This window comes from Anabrus simplex, chromosome 8 (genome assembly GCF_040414725.1).
Source record: "Anabrus simplex isolate iqAnaSimp1 chromosome 8, ASM4041472v1, whole genome shotgun sequence".
Lineage (NCBI taxonomy): Eukaryota > Metazoa > Arthropoda > Insecta > Orthoptera > Tettigoniidae > Anabrus > Anabrus simplex.
Window position 1 is genome coordinate 27,512,882 of NC_090272.1, and position 22,052 is coordinate 27,534,933.

Below are 22,052 nucleotides of genomic sequence, written 5' to 3' on the forward strand. Positions count from 1 at the left end.
GATCTTCAGACTGATTCCTGTGGGAAATGCAACAGCACAAATGACCATTTCAAATCTCCATATACGTACGAATAGAGTTTAGGCAGACAACTCGAAAAGTACCAAAAAATTGGCAATTATTCACGATTACAATCTGTGAAAATAATGTAACATTATAGCGAAACTAGGACATTAGTGTACTTTAAATCATTCTGTATAATTATACTTGAATATATATAATACTACGTGCCGAACTTTGATATTAGTTTGCTTCTAATCAGTTAATATTATTGACTGCATTTTAATATGAACTTTACACTGTTACACAAATTACAAATTTATCAAGACAAAATGTTTAACCACACAAACCTGCTGACTGGTTGTGCAGCCCGAAGTTCCTAGAAATTGGGAGGGAATATTTTATTTTGAGGTTAACACAGTGTTAGAAAAGGAACGAGTTGGACTGTCCGTTACACCAAACATATACGAGTTGGATTTGTACGAGCCTGTCAACTTCAGCCAGTTCACTGTACTCACCGCCCGAGCGGGTCGAGTGAGAGCAGAATATCTGGTGCGGATGACGTATGAAGCTTAGGCCCGTCATATTCACCGAACTGAGCACGTGAGGTATAAAGTAATGAACGGTGATGAACAATGTGTGATACATTCTACTCCAAACCATTATTTCCACAGTCTCTACACGACGTAATACGTGCTCCACCGATAGTGCTATTTCCTGAAGCAACGCATTACGCTCTCGCATGGCAACAATATAACCTATTTCAAATCAATTACACTGTGCGGTTTTGGTCGCTGTGATTTTGCCCTGACGATGGTTTTTCCATTTTTACACCAGGCAGATTGTGGGGCTGTATCTTGATTAAAGGCAACGGTCGCTATCTTCTTGATCCCTTTTCCATTTTTGCATCGTCGTTAACTTCCCAATGTTAGTTCAGTTCGACGTTAAACCAATACGAAGAAACATTTAAAGAGCAACAAACAATAAGATAACTAAATTGACTTACATGACGTGGCATCCTTAGTCCTCAACAGATCACTGGAAGACGACGTATTTTTATCACTATAGTCTTAAAGGTATACTGTCTTTATTCTTCTTCTTCGTTTTGCCTCATGACTGAGGCGTCGTGACTATCATAATATTCAGCCCTCTAGCCGATGAACCAGACTCCGCCATTCTTCTCTACCTAAAGCTTTCAATGTGGTTACTCTGAGAGAACACTGTAGGGGGCCGTTCACCATGTCAATCCATCGCGTTGGTATTCGTCCTCGTTGTCTGGTTCCCTGGACTTTGACCTCAACAATCAGCTTTTGAAGACTACCATCTCGGCGCATTGTATGTCCAAAGTAGCGTGCAATCCGCTGAGAGACCTTACACGATAGACGAACTTTTATCTGAAGTTGGTTCAGGATTGATGTGTTCGTGCGATGAGCTGTCCAAGGAATCCTTAACATTTTCCTCCAGCACCACATTTCAAAGCTTTCTATCCGTTCACGATCACGTTTGAGGATGGTCCACGTCTCAGCGCCATACAAGAAGACTGAGAAGACTAGAGATTCAACGAGCTTCTTTTTTGTCTTAATGGTGATATCTTTCCAGATATTCCGCAGACGGATCATTGCTACCTTTGCTATTTCAATTCTTCGCTTTATTTCATCTTTGGAACCACCAGAATTGGATAGTAAGGAGCCTAGGTATACATACTGATGTACAACTTCACACCCTCCAATCTGTTTGATATGTGGACTGTTGTTGTTCTTACGATCAACAATCATGACTTTGGTTTTCTGTCGATTTAGGCGTAATCCAATTTCTAGGCTTGCTTCCTCTACTCTCTTGATCAGCTCTGTCAACTCCTCTTCAGATGATGCTATCAAGGTGGTGTCATCAGCAAATCTCAAGTTGTTGATCTTGCATCCCCCAATGGAAAACCCTTTGTCCCAGCCATCTAATGCAGTTCTCATTGCATATTCACCATAGATATTGAAAAGTAACGGTGACAGGATACATCACTGGCGAACTCCAGCCCTTGTACGAAACTGCTTAGACTGTTTGTTTTGAACCTTCACAGTGGCTGTATTTTCCTTATACAAGGACTTGAGATCAATCAAATGGAGTGGCAAACCCATGTCATCCAAAATTTTCCAAAGATGGTTCCATTTGACAGTATCGAAGGCCTTTTGGTAGTCAATAAAGCACAGATATACCGGAACATTGAATTCTCTAGCCTTTTCTATGATTTGTCTTAGGCTTAAGATCTGTTCTCAAGTACCTTTTCCTTTCATAAATCCAGTCTGGACTTCAGAAATTTGATACTCAGAAATGCCCGGAGTCTCTTGTGCAGGATATGAAGCATAACTTTACTGGCATGTGAAATCAAAGCAATTAAGCGATAATTTTCACATTTTTTCCTCGATCCTTTCTTGTGGATTGGGACAAAGATTGACTGTACCCATTCCTCGGGCCATCTTCTAGAATTCCACACTGCTTGGCAGATTTTCGAACAGCATTTCAATTCCAACATCGTCTGTAGCTTTCAAGACTTCTGCACTTATTCCATCAGGTCCACACGCTTTTCCAGTTTTCAGCATTTTCAAAGCCATTTCTACTTCATCTCGGAGGATGTCAGGTTCAGGATCTGACTGCTTGTCTATCTTCACTTGGTCTTGTGCATTACATTGTTCACTGTACAGATCCTGGCAGTACAATCTTCATGTTTCCAGAACATTCTCTATATCCACATCATCCCCTTTGAGTTCTGTACATTCCAGGAATATGGCTTGAATTCTCGAGTGATTATTGTAATTTTGTCAAAAAGATCCTTGCTGTGGTTTTGATTTGCATGGTCTTCAATCCCAAAACAAATGTTACTAAGGAAATTATTCTTATCTCTTCTACAATAAGACTGAATCCTATCAAGATCAGACATTTGCTCTTTTTTTCTTTAGTGTTAATGCCAGATTTAAGGCACCTTTCTTCTACAAGCTGAAGGCTCAAGTCAGAGATCCACTGTTGCCTTCTAGTATTTGGTACTCGAGATTCATTCAAAGAGGACTCTATCCAGTTTTTAGTCACATTCCACAGCCCTTCTGCAGTTGTTACTGGATCCTGTAATATGGAGGCTCTTCGCGCCAATGATTCCTTGAAGACGACATATTAACTATTTGTGGTATCCTGTATAATCTTTTAACTGGTGTTTGTTATTCTTATTTCTGTTCTAAGAAGCTGATGATTACTGCCACATACTGCACCTGGACAAGTTTTGGTGTCCATTACAGAAGACCTCCATCTTGAACTGATCAAGATGTAGTCAATCTGATTTTTATATTGACCATCAGGCAATGTCCATGTGTACATGTGCCGTATGTGATGCTTGAAGACTGTATTAGTTATAGTGAACCTGTTTTGAATTGCAAACTCAAGAAGCCTGTTCCCCCGTTCATTTCTTTCTCCAATTCCGTATCTCCTTTCGATGTTTTGACATGCTCATCATGTTGTGTTGAACCAATTTTGGCATTGAAGTCTCCCATAACAATAGTTATTTCTCTGCTTGGAAAAGCTGAAACAGTAGCATCAAGATCTTGATAGAAGCGGTCGATTATTTCATCAGATGCATCCGCTGTTGGGGCATAAACCTGAATGATGTTGATTAAAAGTGGCTTGCATTTGAGACTTAGTGTTGTAATGCGATCATTAACAGGTTTATATCCTTTCACTAGGCCATTCAGTTTGTAACTGATCACAATTGCGACCACGTTACTGCTTTTTTCTTCATTTCCAGGAAAGTAGACCCAATGATTACCACACCTAAAATGGCCATTGTTTTTCCAGTGAGTTTCACTTAGCCCAGCCACTCCTATATTATACCTTTCCGGCTCTTGTATTATCAGGAGAAGTTTTCCTGTCTTTGTACCGAGAACCAATTAGAACATAACCTGACATGACTCCCGCACTTGTTTATTCAAGTCAAAACCATCACAATAACGCGATAAAAAGTTTGGAGAGATTAATGACTAATTTACGCAAGCGAGTTAGTTTGTTTCGGACCGTGGAGTTGCGATCTTTTATTCAGAAGATGGAGGGTTCGAAGCCTACTGCCTCAGGCTTTCGTGGAATCTCATTTTCATACCAGGCAAACGTAGGCTCTACCTCCATTAAGGCCACGGTCGCTTCCTTCCCAATCCTAGCCCTCTCCTCCTCCATCGTCACCGTAAGATCTGTGTCAGTGCAACGCAAAAGAAAAAAAATCACATTTTCGTTTGTGTACTTCACATCTCTTGAAACTGAAACAAAACTTAAAAACGGCTTGTTGTGATGATTGTTTCCTCTCCCAATATACTGTGATTGTCCTTAACTCAAACATCATTCAAATATGCAGCAGGCATAACTTGATATATTAAAAGCTTGGATTTTACATTCAAAGAACTTGCACTTGACATTTTAGCTAAAAGCTGAAAGATCAACATTTCTGTTTTAACAAAGAGTATGGCATCTGATATGCCAGCAGATGCTTTCATCCGACCCGAATCATGGATTCCACGAAATAGCTAAGTTTGGAACTTCGAGATAAAAGAAACCAGCCACAGAGGTGAAAATAAAATATTTAAAAAAGCAAACGAAACAAAAAAAAAGTCTGTAAGATCAGCGAAAAGCAGGGAGAGGACAAGAACTTCCACCACTGTGAATTGAAGCGGAACTGTGCGACGTGTACCGGACGTTTCTTGTAAACAGAGAGCCGAATGAAAAAAGTAACACGGTATGTTCCCATAGACATCCGCAATATTAGTATCAAATCTAGTCGTGATTCAAAAAAGCTCATTTTCAAGCGTCAGACGTATACGCCTGCTTCCACGGTTAAGATATACAGTGCTACTTACCTCCTGACCTAGGACAACCGGAGGATGTAGAAAACGTGCTCTTTACTGTAATCTTCTGCTGATTAAGTGATAATTATCTTACGTGTTGAAGAGACCGAAATAAGCTCAAAACATTACCAAAGGAAAATTTGCTGTGAACAACTTTATAAGATAAATAATAGCATTTGTTTTATATGGTGACGAAGGGACAGGAATGAGCTACGACTGAGAAGGAAGAGACCATGGCCTCAAGGAACAGCCCCAGCATTTGCTTAGTGTGAAAATGGGAAACCACCGAAATCCTCCTTCGGGGCTGCCAACAGCCGAGTTCGAACCCACAGTCTCTCGAAATGCAAGCCGACAGCTATGTGACTCAGACCAGGTGGCAAACTAGCTCGCTCAATTTCAATTAAAACAATTACTAAAGGTCTTGAGTAAAATGAAAGGTAATACACATATTTTGCTGGCTATCTCTACTTTATGCTGCGCGTTTCTCCCGTTAAAATCTGGAAATACTACTGTGATACAGTGCTCTAATCACACAGTTCGAGTTTGTATGGCATAAATGAAACCAAATGCGCAGGAAGTTAAAACGAATAAAACCGAGTTCATGCGCATCACCAACGCCCGTGAATGCGCTCGAGCTACAAAAATCTCGCATTTGATGAGGTCCCGGATTTCAAACATCTTTGTATCATTATTTCCGAATGCATTTCAGAAGAGGAAATAGAAATTAGACTCCTAAATGCGAACAGATAATACTTCGCATTTAGAAAGCTATTAAAATCGAAATGACTAAGATAAAATTCTAAAAGACACGACAAATAGAACATCACTTAATCTTCACAATTTTAAGTATTTCCTCCAGCCAACCAACAGTTTTATTAAATACGGTTGGACCCACGCGAGTCACAATTCGTCGAAGATTGAAGCTATTTACACTTGAAACATAGACATTCATTTGCATTTGTTGTTTTTTCTGAAAGTTTTATGTATCACTGTTTTCGTATATGTCTGATCTTTGTGTTATTTTAGCCACCTCTATGCTAGGTCGAAACATGTCCTATGTAGCTTTTTGGACAGGCCATTTATCAAATGGCCAACGTGTACTGAATAGGTGGACTTTATACAATTAAATTTTAGAATTTAATTTTATTTATTTATTTTTTGTTTGCTATTTTCTTTACGTCGCACCGACACAGATAGGTCTTTTGGCGACGATGGGAGAGGAAAGGTCTAGAAATGGGAAGGAAGAGGCCGTGGCCTTAATTAAGGTACAGCCTAATGTGAAAATGGGGAAACCACGGAAAACCATCTTCAGGACTGCCGACAGTGGGGTTCGAACCCACTATCTCCCGAATACTGGATACTGGCCGCACTTAAGCGACTGCAGCTATCGAGCTCGGTAATTTTAGAATTTTATCTTAGACATTTAAAGTCAATACGGAACCGGAATGAAATTCATTACTTGTAACAAAAAATAAATAGAAATTACTATTCGAGAACATAACGTTCAGGATCTACGATACAATTATTCCACCAGTTCAGCTGTACGGTACTGAAAATTGGGGTTCAAGTACGAAAAGCAGCCGGTTACTACTCACATCTAGGTCCTTCGCAGCAATCACGACATAATACATGTAACAGCTATAATCCGAAGCAGACGTTTGATCTGGTTTGGGCATGTTCTACTTCATGAAGGTCTAATAAATTGGACACTCGCTTTGAAAAAAAACCTAAGACAGAGTAACACTTCCTCAGTGTACATCTTCGATCATAACAATAACCGTTGTATTCAGGTTTCAAGACCACCGAGAACATATTAAATAGGCGCATACGCCCGAGTCTCAATTTATATTTCTCGACCGAGTACATTTTATAATTCACTGTTCATCGCCGTAGGGACGAATTTGAGTTTTACGATCCACGACACATAGCCTAAACATAAATGTCTGTGGAAATGTACCCGAATTGAAGACAGTAAATTAAACGATCAATATTCACTTGAACATAGTAAAGATGAAAAGATACACGACTGATAAACAATTCAAACGTCAATAAAACTGTGTGTGGTTTGATTCGCTATATAAGGTTATGTTTTCTTTCATAGCCTTAAACGGCTGAGTTTTCAATTTCCCCACAGCAATTTCTCCAAAAGAGTCATTGATATTACGAGGAGTCATACAATCAGTATTAACTACTGCCCAATGCTGCACTACAAACTTCCTTCAAAATAGCAGTCCCCCCGGTCTATTTAACAAGCCTGTCACCTCAGGTAATAAAGCTTTTGAGTAGTACTTTCTTTCGTGAAGAACATTTCTAATAACTGATCCTAGTTTTCACTTTAAGCTGCATCACGCATCACTACAGCTGACGACCGAATGAATCCCAATAACTGTTATATGAAGGCAGTGAATGCCCTATATAATGATTGAAGTTTATATCCTATGAAGTAGCTGAGAAATCTCACGTATCTACGCAGCAGTAAGGATAATGTTGTCCAACCAATCTGAATGAATGTGCTAACCGTCCCTGCCATTAACAGCACAGTCACAATGCTATCGTCTAAATACATGGCATTTAGTCCTAAATTGTCAATGAGTTGGGTTAACGCAGCTGGACTTTTGTCCCTTCTATGTTTCTGTAGAAACGTATAATTTCGCATGACGTGAAAACGATATCAGTGCCTGATCTCAATATATTATTGCAGTTTACAATTTCGTAAATAGAATGCTGAAATGAGATTCTGATGAAAAACTACCACATTCCTAAACCTCTATTCATGATCATAAATAGAAGAATATATACGTAGTCCTATCGTAAGTACGGTTTAATAAGTTCTAAGGTCTAATTTAAAACGAACTATTGCAAATGATGTTTAATATTAATGATGGCCGTTAGCGAATCATAGCGGTCACCTGTAGCACTACGATAGCGGTACATATAGCATCTATAGATATATGATCTGCTGCTTTTAAACGATCCTCCTTGAAAGGATCCAAACTGTATGAAGTTTAGCGCAGTGTTTAATCTGCACGATGTCTCCGTATATAACCTCATACTGTCTGAAGATCCAAAGAGCTTCCATGACTTCAAAATTCGCAAATAGGATAATATTTTAGAAAATGTGTATCGAATTATGTAACTCGAGGAGATCGATATTTCCAATTGTGACGAAATAATATTTCCGAAACTCTGCTCCTAGACTAACAATGACACTGTTTTGAACGTTTCTTGGCCCGCTTCACACGAGGTTCCGGGTGACCAGGAACACGGGTCTCACAGTGTGAAAAGGGGCGCGCTCCGTGAACATCGGTTAGAGAAGTTTCTGTTTATTTTTGAAACATTAATTCTTGTATTTCTATCTTAGGAGCAACGAGGAATTCGATCTTTGATTCCTCTCAAATTGGATGGGACCTTACAATGATTGAACCCGAGACTGGAGTGATGTTACTGCATTTGTTGTTGAGAAGAAAGGAATATGGGTTCCCCTTCTAATTGGGGAACGTCGAACGACGGGACGATCTTTGACAGCATGGATCATCACTTCAACGTAGAAAATACGCATTATTTCATTACTTTACTGTAGTAAACACAATATCGAACAGAAGAGCTTAAATGTAACGAATAAACGATTTGCATTTTCTGAAAAATCGGACAGAAAGGATTTACTCATCAAAGTGCTTGAACTCCAAATAGTTGGAGCCAGTGAAGGGCAAACTCGACCAGTGTGGTCGAACTGGCGGCCCTCAAAGAAATGTTAAAGTTATCAAAATATTAAATCAAAGGAGGGGAAGTACAACCATTCCCTCTGAACTCATCCTGCGATGAGTGAAGCTATCGGCGAAAGGAAGAGAGGGACCACAAAAGACGACCGCAAACGTAATACCGTCGAGGTAAGAAAACAACGAGGTGACAAAGTCAGACAATTAGAAGAAATGCCGGACTCAGCCAGGGACTACGTGAACTGAGCCCCAGAGAAGACGTCCCTTTTAGTTGCCTGCTGAGACTGACAGGGTTTGCTGGGGATGCCCCCAATCACAGAGGAATATAATTAAATGACCCACCTCCAATTCGCATGCAACTTTTTGCTTCGTGTTAACGAAAGTTAAGATTCACCATCCCATTTCACAAAATATTATACATCCAATGAATAAATATTAAATATAATTTTCCAGTGTCAAATAATATGCATACACAAGTTGCCTATAATTAATGGAAAAGATGTGTAAAAACCTGAGAAATATTTAAGTTAGAATGTCATTTCGAAATGCCTGTAAAACGTATTAACAAGTGTAAGAGGGTGATCGATATTTAACTGCACGGGCCGGGCTGAGTGGCTCAGACGGCAGAGCGCTGGCTAAGTTGGCTGTTCGGTGGCATCTGAAGACACTCAAATACACTAGTGTCGTGTTTGTATATTTAACGCCGGGCTGAGTGGTTCAGGCGCTAGCCTTCTGACCAACTTGGCAGGTTCGACCCTGCTTCGGTCCGTGGTACTTGAAGGTGCTCAAACGAGCCAGCTTCGTGCCGGTAGTCTTACTGGCACGTAAATAAACTCCTGCGGGACTAAGAAGTCTCGGCCGCTCGGAGTCTCTTAAAACCGTAAAAGTATTTAGTGGGACGCAAAACCAATACCATGATTATCATTGTAACACGTATGCACGATAGAAGGGATGTTTTTCATATGTCCTTAAGGTATGAATCGTCGAACATATTTTTCTTTTAAATCGGTCTTAAGAGAATCGCTGCCAACATTGGTTCTAATGAATTAGAGTAGCCACAGTTGTTCCAGCTTTGTACTCTTATAAGTACAGATTTACGAAGTAATATTTCACTCAACTACGAAAGTATTGTTGGAGATAAGTACTAATTCCCCCGCCCTCGATGGAAAACAATTGGACCATGCTGATATAGACAAGGCACGCACGGTTTTATTATTTTATTTTTCGTTAGTTTACATAGATAAACGAGGGTTCAGGACCAGGAAGAAAGTAGCTATGGCCACAGCCCTAGTATCTGCCTGGTGTGAAAACTGCGAACCACAGAAAACTATCTTCAGGGCTGCCGATAGTGGGGTTCAAACCCACCATCATCTGAATGCAAGCTAACAGCTAAGCGGGCGTACCGTGCAGCCAAGTCGCTCTATACTTCTAGAGTACACAGCTGGAAACTCCCACGAGAAAAAAAAAGGGGGGGGGGAGGCAAATCCCGTGTACCGCGACTATTTCGACATTTGAAGAGATTGGAGGAAGAAACCACCAACGGAAACACCCGACTATTCCTCTGCGACTTTAAGGTTCCCCTCCCAGGTTGGGATGCGAGTCACCAGGCGTGCTTCCTGCAAGCAGAAAAAACACCGCTAGGAGTCCAGGTTAGCTAGCCCAGAATACACTAGTCATTCATGTTGCCGCATTTTGGGATAGTGGTTTTACTGTTAGTTCTGGGAAGCTATGACTATCTAACGAATGTAACACTATTTTGCTGTAAAATGCACCAAGGAATATTTTGTTTCATACCATGTCAAATGTCATTTCTCTACTTTAGTGTCGTAATGTTTAAGATATTAAGTTCTTCATAATAATGCGGAAAGTGGAACTTTACGATCCTGTAGTTACTTACGGCAATCATATACCAACATAAACAATTAGAAACCTTTTCTTAATATAAGTAAAACAGCTAATTCGATATCAGATGGATACACAGTCATGCAACATCTATCGACTGGTATCAAATTATATCGATTGTTTCAAGGCCTGTTTGAATGGTGGCCCTGAACTAAGCATAATGTGTTCATCTTTATATTAAAATAAAAGTAACCAGAGAGTTACATTAGTAACCTTTTATTTTTATCTTTACAAACATAGAATCGCTACCGTCGCTCAATGCATTATGAAGTGTTTGAGCCACCACCTTCTCTAATAACAGTAAGACAAATTTTTTTCTCGCGATCTTCGCGAACACTTGATTCATTTTCCACCGCCACGGTATTGGGTTTCCGAGGCCTAGGAGTTTTTATTTTCACGCCCTTCGTGGCCCTTCACTTCCTTTTTTCCGATACCTTCAAACCCCGAAGTGTCGGACTTATCCATTTTTCTTCTCATTAGTAAAAAAATAAATGAAATGGCGTATGGCTTTTAGTGCCGGGAGTGTCCGAGGACATGTTCGGCTCGCCAGGTGCAGGTCTTTTGATTTGACGTCCGTAGGCAACCTGCGCGTCATGATGAGAATGAAATGATGAAGACAACACATACACCCAGCCCCCGTGCCAGAGAAATTAACCAATTATGGTTAAAATTCCCGACCCTGCATGGAATCGAACCCGGGACCCCTGTGGCCAAAGGCCAGCACGCTAACCATTTAGCCATGGAGCCGGACTTCTCATTAGTATTACTAAAGGATGGTTGCCTAGGTGTTCCTCCTCTTAAAACAGTAATCACCACCGCCAAAAGCTAATAATATAGACGTTACATTTAAATAGCAATCCCAGTTGCTGTTTTTGAGCCACATCTTATATTCTAAGTGTATTGTCAGTTGCCCAGGTGAGTTTCATTTCGTATCACATCCCCACAAGTAGCAAATATCTGGAATCTATTTTTAAACTGAAAATATTAAAGTACTTTTGTTCTGAACCAGACATATTCTACAGACTAAGGCTCGCTGCTCCTGCCACACATTTCTGTTTCGAACCAGTCTTTACAACTCTGCGTAAGTCTTTCATTTCATCCTCAGAAGCAGGTTCTTGGGTCGTCTTTTCCTGGCAATTCTTTCTTCAATGATATATTTTCCTTTAAAAAAATCAGTGACCACAGTTTTTCTCCCATCTCTCTACGGACTTCGGCATTACTGTTCATTGCAGTCACACTTATCCTCTGTGCATTCCCCTCCAGATCCACATTTCATCTGCCTCTAATCTTTTCTTCTGTTCACAAATATTGATAATGAAAGAACATTTATAATCATAGAATTAAAGGAATTACTGTGTAATATTTAAATTAGTTACTAAATATAATCCCCTTGCGCCCTTGCGAATTTCTCGCCATCTGGTTTCAGCCATCGGAACTGACGAAAATTTCTTACCTGATGCTGACTGCCTGAAAAACTTCGTGGTGGCACTGTATCTACTGGTACAAGCTTGCCTGAAATAGCCTGTGAAAAAAGATTTGTGACTGGACGACGAGAGGCTCCTGACGATATGGCGCAGCAATACCTGCTTTAGTTTTCTCCTCGTTTGGAAGATAGGGCTTAAACTCTATTCCATCATGTAGATTATTATTTTGGAAGTTATTTTTAATCATGTAGGTTAAATTTAACATCTTTTAATTTTTCTCTGAATGGCAGGCTGGACTTTCGAATGGTTGAAAAGTGAAAGTCACTTTTCGTATTGTGGTGCATTTTTAGTTTGTGATGAGGATCATTCGAGAATATTTCTTTCGAAATACTCTTCTTCCTGTTGGATAGCAGTCTTTTAAACTAATTTACCTCGTGTATAGCTTTTCTGAAATTTTTACTCGCTGTGTAGAATAAACTTATCCCTTGAAGAATTTTTGGGTATTTGTGCCCCTTTAGGATTTATTGTATAGTGTAGTATGTAGTGTTATATGGATTACTGCGTACCCTTCTTGATCAATATCGATGCTCAATAGCCTATGGTCTATTCAAGTTCTTTTTTTTTTTTTTTTTTTTGCTAGGGGCTTTACGTCGCACCGACACAGATAGGTCTTATGGCGACGATGGGATAGGAAAGGCCTAGGAGTTGGAAGGAAGCGGCCGTGGCCTTAATGAAGGTACAGCCCCAGCATTTGCCTGGTGTGAAAATGGGAAACCACGGAAAACCATTTTCAGGGCTGCCGATAGTGGGATTCGAACCTACTATCTCCCGGATGCAAGCTCACAGCCGCGCGCCTCTACGCGCACGGCCAACTCGCCCGGTTATTCAAGTTCTATTTTTCTGTCTCTTTACTAGGTCATCTCTCCTACCAACCAGCCCAGAAACGCGCAATAGAGAACACATCCCTCCACATCGGCTTGGCGTCCCACATTTGCGATACAGTTCGCACCTGCGACCCCAGAAGGGTGTGAGAAAAGCGGTACAAGAGGAAGAAAAAACAATTTAATGAAGTTTAGAGGAAGGCCCAACCATCGTCAACGTTTTCCTGGGATTATGAAAGCTTTTCAGCAGTTATCGCTTGTCATTTTAATTAACGTACTTCAAACGTCTTTCTTTAATCTTTTTTCATTATGAAATCCATCCACACTTCTACTTTACTCGCTTTTGTCCCATTACACAATGTCTGCTTAAATTTTTTCCACAGCTTCTATAGATAAAATCTTGGAGCTCGAGACTTACCAAGAATACTGGAAGGAGGAAAAAACCTTACCGTCAAGATCTAGATTCGAATCCAATAGGCTGACACTCTTAAGATCTTCGTTTCGCATCGAAAATCAAGGAAGAAATTAGTAGAATGATTCAGTTCAAATAAGGTTCAAATCACAGATGGGTGCAACAAAATGTAGAAGTATGTCCAGATGGAAAACAAAAAGCAATTAAAGCTAGTCTGGCGGCTCATGACTCATCCACGGATCACCGCGTCCTCTGCCCATTGAGAACACGACACAGCACGACACGGTGCTACCGCTGAGTAGCGCGGCCACTGACGGCCACACTTCATTCACAAATAGCGTAGAGCCGCTCCGAAAACATCAGCCCCTCCAGTAGGGTTGCCAGGAGAAGCCAAAACCTCGTGTTTATGAAACAGTACAAAAACTTCATTTATTTTCTTTCCAAACTTCATTCTTTAAGACTTTCAGAAATTCCCCTTTCGAAAAACTAAATACTTCACCAATCAGCACTATACACAGTCTTCATTCTGCACGTTCGTCATTTATTGTGGTTGTAGGCGTACAGTATAAAGAAATTAAACTAGCAATATTGAGAATGAATTTCAATTGTAACAAAGGTTGTAATTCTACGCACTTTCCGAGTGCACTGCAGTATTTGAAGCACGCAAACGGGAGTGTAGGTAAATACATAAAGCAGTGTTCTGAAATAATTATATTTTATTGTAGATGCGAAAATTACATCTCAAATATTTTCACCTACAAAAGTACTGAAATTAAGCGATTCTCCTTCACGTAAATTAAAGAGACTCTGTAAGAAAAGATATGTTCTTGGATTGCACCCATAGAGAGCAAACTAACAATGCGAAACAGAACATTTTCTACTGCCAACTGAGAGACCATTGCTCACAAAGCTGCTTCATATTCATTATTTTCTCCTCCATGTCTTGAGTAGAGATTTCAGTTTGCTCGAATGAGTCGTACAGCATTTTGCAGTTCATAGACCAAATTTCCCCGTCCCTGAATGATTGTGGTAATATTTTTCAAGTGGTAAAACAACACTCAAGAAAGCAACCTGATGGATTGTTTCTTCTCATCAAAACTTTGCGCAATGTAGGACATGAAACTCAAGTAAAAAGATAGCCAAAACGACACATCAATTGTCACATCCCTTTTTTCTGCCATCTACAGCTGTAGCATTTCCATCTATTCTGCCTTAACAAAGTTCCGCAATTCAGTTGCTTTTGTACACCAGTCTCCTATCGAGGATCGATGAAGAAAGAATCCATCACAGCCTGAAAAATTTCTTCCAATTCATGAATCGTTCAAATTCTCCTTTCAGTTTGTACAAAAAACTGAAAGTAGTTAGTAGGTCGTAAAACCAATAACAGTATTAAAAAATAATTAGTCGGATCTGAAAATGTGAATGTTTCTTGTTATTTGCAAGTGATGCGAAAGTGATTCAAGTCCTAAAACATACCATTGTATACTGCAGCAAATGTGCGCAGAGTAGAACTTTTATCAATGGATGTTCGTGCTAAACTTAAGCAGGACATAAGCGATCTTTCTGTGTATTCTGAGCTTCTGGACTAATCTCCAGATAGGACTGAAGAAACCATCGACCAGGTTTCTTTCTTGAGTATTGTGTATTACCACTTAATCATACCACAATCACTCAGGGACCAGGAAATTTGGTCCACGAACTTGCATGATGCCGTATGACTCATTCGAGCAAACTAAATCTTTATTGAAGACTTGGGAGAAATAACGAATATCCCAAACCATGTAACGAAGATTCCTTGCGAAAATTGTCACTTTTTGTTTTACCATTTTCGGAGACGCTGACATGCCGGAAATGTGAACCGGGGGAGTTCTACGTGCCAGTAAATCTGCCGATACGGTGTTGGCATATTTGAACACCTTCAAATACCACCGGACTGAGCCTGAACTGGCCGGACTGGCTCAGAAAGCCAGTGCCTTAACCATCTGAGCCACTCAGCTCGGGAATGTTCAATTTTTTGCCCTACCTAGGATCCGGGATACTTTTAAAGACGCCTGTGTTGTCTTTTGTCCTGAGGTACCAAATACGATATCTGTTCACTCTCACATCTTCAAAGTTTGGTACTGGCATTTGTGGATTGAATACTGATTTAGGCCAGGAAATGTATGAGTGGAGCAGTACTCTAAGATACTATTTAATGTTTTTAATTCTTATTTTCCTCTCTTTTTTACATCTGACGCCGTATAAACCGTGCTGCAGGTCCGAAAAAAAAAGCATCGGGAAGCGGATCCGGACCGGAGTCCGTCCTTTGAAGACCTCAGGTCTATATGATGACACTGCTTTTATTCATCAGATAACTCATTTTACTAGGCCTATATCACAGAAAATCCAATTATAATAGCTGCCCTAATACGAGGAAAACCACAAAGGGTTAGCCTATTGATTACTTCATAAGGGAAATAAAATACTTTTAATATTGAACCCTACCCGCCTCTAGGTTAGACACAGCTATCACTCCGGCTAGTCAGATGTAGTCCCAGGGTATCCACAAGCAAGAAAAATGTTTAATTTTTCTATAAGTCAGGTTTTAGGTGAATTCCAAGAAAGACAACGACCGTACGCGATACCATCCGATGAACGTCTTCACCTTACCACATAGATTCGCAAACATCTTCGACCATAATTTCATAACGCAACTCACTTAAAAATTACCTTACATTTTAAGTCAGTCTGCTATCTATCACTATAAATGATCACTCATTGAATTATGAAAATAATCAAGAAACATTTATTAAACTAATGAATTATTGAAAGAAATGATAATGAATAACTTCATGAACTCTATAATTATTGTCTCAAAAATAAATATTATTCCGTAGAAATTAAAGTTTAAGTTAGCGCTAGCTTATTTTTAAATTATCACGATATTATGAATTCAATATTTCTGAAATGAAGTCAAATCTTCCCCAATTATCCTCGAAAATTTAAGTTATTCATATGCATTAATGTGACAATTATTTCATCATGAAGAAAAATTCGGGATTTCTCCACACAATTTACACATTTTACAATGTTAAAATCTGAATTCGTTAGCGTCGAATATAATCTTATGAAAAACATTATGACGACTGACTTGCTAAGGTTTTCGACCCTAATGCCACTTAAAATTACGGATCCTACTCTAATATCTCTTCATTTAAAATTCTAACTTAAAATATAAAACAATACTCAACATATAAAGTAACCTATCTCCCTATTCTACCTGTATAATTCTTAATTCATTGTATCACGGCTCAATATGTGTTCAGCCGCTAAGCTTATCTCACATATATTACGTTGCAAGAAATTCACCAAGTATCTGCGGTGTAACATCTCGGTATTATGATTATACGCCAGTTACATATGTCATCTTGCCTACCTCACATTCTATATTTCTGAGACTACGACATGAAACACATATCTATCTATTAACAGCTGTAATTACATCCATATCATCTTCAATTCTCAACTATATACGTATTTTAACCATCCATACCTTATAAGTTACTCCTGCGGCGTATTCCTTTTCAGTATTTGCATCGTCTAACTGCATTCCATGCATATTTAACGTCTATTCATCACATATTGAACCCTTAACTTACCGTCCCATCGTTGGTCGGCCACTGCTGCTACAGTAGAGCAATAATGAACACTTAAATCTTGGGGTCGTTGCGGGAATGTTTCGGTCACGATCTTAACCAAACGATGGGGTTCAGAAGAGAGCCTAACTACTTGAAATGAGGAGCAAATATGTGCTTACTAACTTTTATTAAATTCTTAATGGCACAAAAAATTATATGTATAAATCCTTGATCAACAATTAATTACGAAATGTTTCAACGCAGTCACATTGCATAGCGTCTATATTTTCTTTTATAATATCGAAGACTTTGCTTCGGTGAAAGTAGGAATATCTTAAATTAGTGGACGGCGAAATTGAAAAAGTGAAAGAAAAAACAACTGAAAATTCGGGCACCTATTAATCCAAACGATAACTGAGAATTAATCCACACGAATCTGACCTTCAACAAATAGAACGCCTGATTTACTCTCAATTAAGGTTATCCACCAGTCGAATACCCTTTCGGATACGGAACACCCGCCGAATGGACCCTTAATCGAACCAAATTGACTATCAGTTGCTTTGGATAGGTTGCGAAATATTATTGGAAAGCATGGTGTTCACTACAAGTTAACAGCAACATTCACAATTGAAACAAAATTCCACCATGTATTCGTCATTTCACGACACCCTTAAGTGATAAAATACAACCGATGCTAAACGTGCATCACCCAAACAGCTGTTCAGAAGGAAACAACAATACGACACGCGAGGATCTTACGTTACGTCGTTCTGAAGGAACAAAACTGCGAAAATGCAGGAAACACTTATTCATCACGCATTTAGAAGAAATGCCAAACACTGAAGTTAATTAAAAAGTGTCAAATCACTTGAAAAATATTATAAAACCGACTTTCAGGTTATGAACCGTTACGTTACGTTTAATAAACTTTTAAAGTCCACAGAGAAAAATATACACAAATTATAGAGTTGAAGAATTCTTTCCTACTTAACAATGACTACCATCACAGATCCATCTACTTATTGTTTGTCCCAACACACTACCTACAAAGCTATCAATTAATCGAATTCAACTACGTATAAAATGAAAGAACGACAAAGATCGAAAAGAAAATATATTCCTGGCTGACGAATCGAATCCACATTCGTAACTCAAGTCTCACACTAATACATTGAGTGTCAATATGCACACTATTAAAGCGAAACGGACGTCAGAACGACAAAACAATTAAGTCCGTAAAATAAAATAAAATATCGAAGTTATTTGAACTCAACACGCATGGAGAACTACAGCAAAACATTCAATCACCATTAGCTCAGCACCCAATGTTGGACAACCCTCATTTGCCGATAACGGTCCCATTAATCTTAGGGGACACCTTCCAGCTGTTGGGAGCTGCGCGCAAGTTTGGCCTCATTGTTACCGATCTAACCCTCTTCATATTTCGTATTTTACTGCAGATGCTACCATCGCCCAAGTCACTTCGAAAAAACATCTAATCTAAGACTTGAGTATGTACAGCTGACATCCCAGACCTATCGTCGGGCCTACTTAACATCTGTACACCCTAACACTAACCTCTATGTACACGTACCCTACTAATTCTATCGTTGAGCGTGAACTAGGACGTCTCATCATCAGTATACTCCTAGGATAACATGTGACGTCCTAAATCTATTGTCGGGCGGAAACTGGGTCGTATATGCTTCTCCTAGCATATCAGGCGAACCCGTAATTTCAAACAAACTCTGATATTTTTAACTATAAGTCTGGTCGCAAACGAATAACACACAACGAAACAACTCTTGCCACAGAAGGAATACAAGTCGAAAAATGCAATAAGTTTCTATCTTGTTACAAAAACAACGTGAACTTGAAAATAAATATCCCGTGACGAACAATCCCCCAAGTCAAACACGATCTCGGCCTGCGCAATGAAGTTTAGGAAAGAAATAATATCTTCCAACACACGTCTACATTATGGATGTCGTCAAAAATAATAATCATCACCAGCGCAGAAATCCATATTATAATTTTAGGATGACGCCCTCAGATTGCCTAACGTCATTTTCCACATATGCATATCCATGACTATCCAGTGAAACTAAATTCAATAAATTTACACAGTTAAACATATCGCTTTAAAAACGTCGAATATCTCATTCCACAAATGCTCCTATTTACTGATAAATTACCGCCTTGTAATTTATGAACTCTGCTGATTGGAAACTCGTCCTTACAACCAAACAACACCAACCGTGTATGCAAAGTGCTCTTTTATCCTTGAGGTCATATTATTCTAATATTCATTACTGGCTTTACGTAACTAGTCACTTGAAATTTTACTACCAAGAGTTACCCACCAAAATCGTTTTTCACTTGGGATCTTATTTGACATTTACTGTGCTTCATACAATAATTATCTCGGACCGACCTTCTCCAGGTCCCAGCTTTCGGATTGTTAGCGGAATATACTACAGCCTGCCACATAAATCTCATATTTAATATACAGCCTGTCCCAAAAATCCTTCCTCGGCAAACATAGCCTGTCTCAAAAACTCATTCTCCTCGCCTCCTCGCGGCGGTATTACGTAAAATCCAGGCTTCCTTTTGCCTTAAACATTTCTACCATTCTCATCTCCACATATATAAATTCTTCGCTCTCAATCCATTTATCTTATATTTCAAGATCCTTTTCAAATCTCAATCATCTTGTGAAAAAACAATAACCTTTATAAAATACACCTATTTTTACTGCTACAACTTTCGGACCTCGAGAATACAACAACACACCGTGATTTTCCCTATCATCGACATACACGATGTCACAAAATTTTACTTCCCATGTACAAAACATAACTTTATCGAATTTCACTGGAATTTTTCTAAATGCCCGCAATCCTTGTAGGACATACTTGTTAAATCCACTTTTAAAATTCGAAAGTTTTATCCCGCGGTAGACATTATTATTATTATTTCTTTTTTCGACAAAAATTTTCTGAATTCAAACGATATTCGTAATTAAGACATTCACCACGACTACTTTATCATGATCACCTTACTAATTTTCCTCACTTCGGACAATATCTCGAAGAACATTAACACAAGATTTAAACGTCGCATTTTATAGTTTCTTGATTTTATAAAAGTAAAGATTTTCACACGCTGACCAGAAATATAATACTTTCGCATGATCATTACAAAATACCAACCCGACACACGCCTGGAAATTTGGTTGGGACAAACAACATTCTAACAACAACATTATTAAAAGTTACCGACCTGTGATCGCAGCCATCGCCTTGGATTCTGGCTGCATTCAACCAGCAAACCTCGGGTGTTTAGCCTGCCATGGCTAACTTTATCATCATCTTCTTATAAATATATACAGCTTAGATTACACAATATTCTATAACACACTTTCGACACGGTCACCTTGTGATGAGCTCGCCCTTGAAATGGCGAATGACACAATTTTCCCAGGAGTCTGCTCTGGTTAGGCCAGGTGTTACAAACAGATAAGACACCAGACGCAGTGGCTAACTTCAAACTCTTCTACAACAAAAACACGCTGAATACCGAGAGAAATTCAATTACTTCTAGACCTTCAAAGTTTCATTAGCGGCAGCTCAAAAAAGTTTCTATCACCTTCGATTAAATAGTATATTTTAACCATAGTCACGAACATGTACTGAGTTATACTGGAGACCAACGTTTCGCACTTTCTTCTGACGAGCGTCGAGGGCTTCGCCGCTCCAATAACCAGACGGACACACTGAGAAATATACAGAGGGAGGTTTCTTTTATACTCTTATGGGGTGACGCCACTCACACCACTAAGCTTGATTATGCAATCTGCTAATTTCGCGTCCAATAGACCGATTTTTCTGAAATTTGTTCCATGATTCCGGACAGACTTGTGATTTATTTAGATGTTAATCTCATAATTTTACCCCACTCGCAACAGGTAAAATAAATTTCTGCCCGGGCGTTTCGCGGGATTTCTTCATCCACTGACCTCGGCAAGTGTAGGCAGCCCGCGGGTCTGACGCGGATTTGTCTCTAGGCTTAACTGCATTTATATTTACCCTGGGGGTTCTGTCTTCACGTAGAGTTTAAGAATAATTTAGATTATTTATTTCCGGATTTACTGTGTTGCCAAAATCTCTTGTTACGAAGAATTCCATGAATTTGAAGAATTGTTGAGTACTCGAGGTCCACCGAGGTGTCACGGTATTTCACGAGCTTGCGGCTCGGCTCGCCACGGGTAAGTTCGTTCTCACGCGACAGAGAGGCTCTTGAAATGCGAACATGGCTGCTCTCAAAAATAAAAGTAGCTTGTTATTTGAGATAAATATTGAAAAAATAAAAAATAATTTTCTCATCGTAGATTTATGGGTTTAATATATGTCTCATTAACTATCACAACGCGTAATATTATACTTAAATCATCTCTTAAAGCTCCATATTATTTATAACCTTCAATTAATACCTTCTTAACTTCCTCAATATCTATGTTCAACACGTATAACCTTCTTTATATCATTTGCTACTATTGAGACATAACGTTTTTCTCCGCGTAAATATTCCTTTTCATTGACCAATTCACTATAAAATACAACGCATAACCTTAAAATACCGTACATGTACTTTTAACACTAATATCCGGCAAGGAATAACTTGATTCTAAATCATTTCTCAATACGCGATCCACACAAGACGTAATCTAAGATTGGATGGATTTACGAAACTCATAGATATTATTCATCATTTGACACTCTTTGAAATCAGCTGTTATATTACTTTCCTTCTTAACCGTATTCTCATTTACCTCGTTGAATCACTTGTTAATACGTAACCGTACTCCACGAGATGTCCTTTAGTTCTACATTGACTTAATATATCATTAGTAACTTAAATATAATGCACTTCATTTCACTGTTTTCACTTGCACGCTTAATTATCTCATGCTTCGGCTATTCTATTCTACCACATATACCGCATAAACATATGAATTAAGAATTATATTACTTAATATAAACACTTAGCTCGTCTTTCGTCATCTCGGGCCTCAATTGCTCTTCTTCCGTTCGTCACATGGCTGGTACTGTGGCCATGGTTCGATGACTGGCTGGGTTCCTCGTCTTAGGTTGATCTGGCTGGGCGACATCCTTCTCTCATCTCGGGTAGTTTTAACTGCTCGGATGATATCTCCCTCCAGGTCGGTCCATCTG

General features: G+C 39.2%; 1 protein-coding gene across 1 annotated transcript in view; it reads right to left on the reverse strand.

The window, feature by feature from the left end:
• LOC136879281 (maternal embryonic leucine zipper kinase) overlaps nt 1-22,052 on the reverse strand; it is a 544,919-nt gene that overhangs the window by 65,194 nt on the left and 457,673 nt on the right. The window contains exon 13 of the mRNA XM_068228854.1: nt 20,151-20,164. Within this exon, the coding sequence (XP_068084955.1) occupies nt 20,151-20,164 (14 nt within the window). The remainder of the gene's footprint in view (nt 1-20,150; nt 20,165-22,052) is intronic.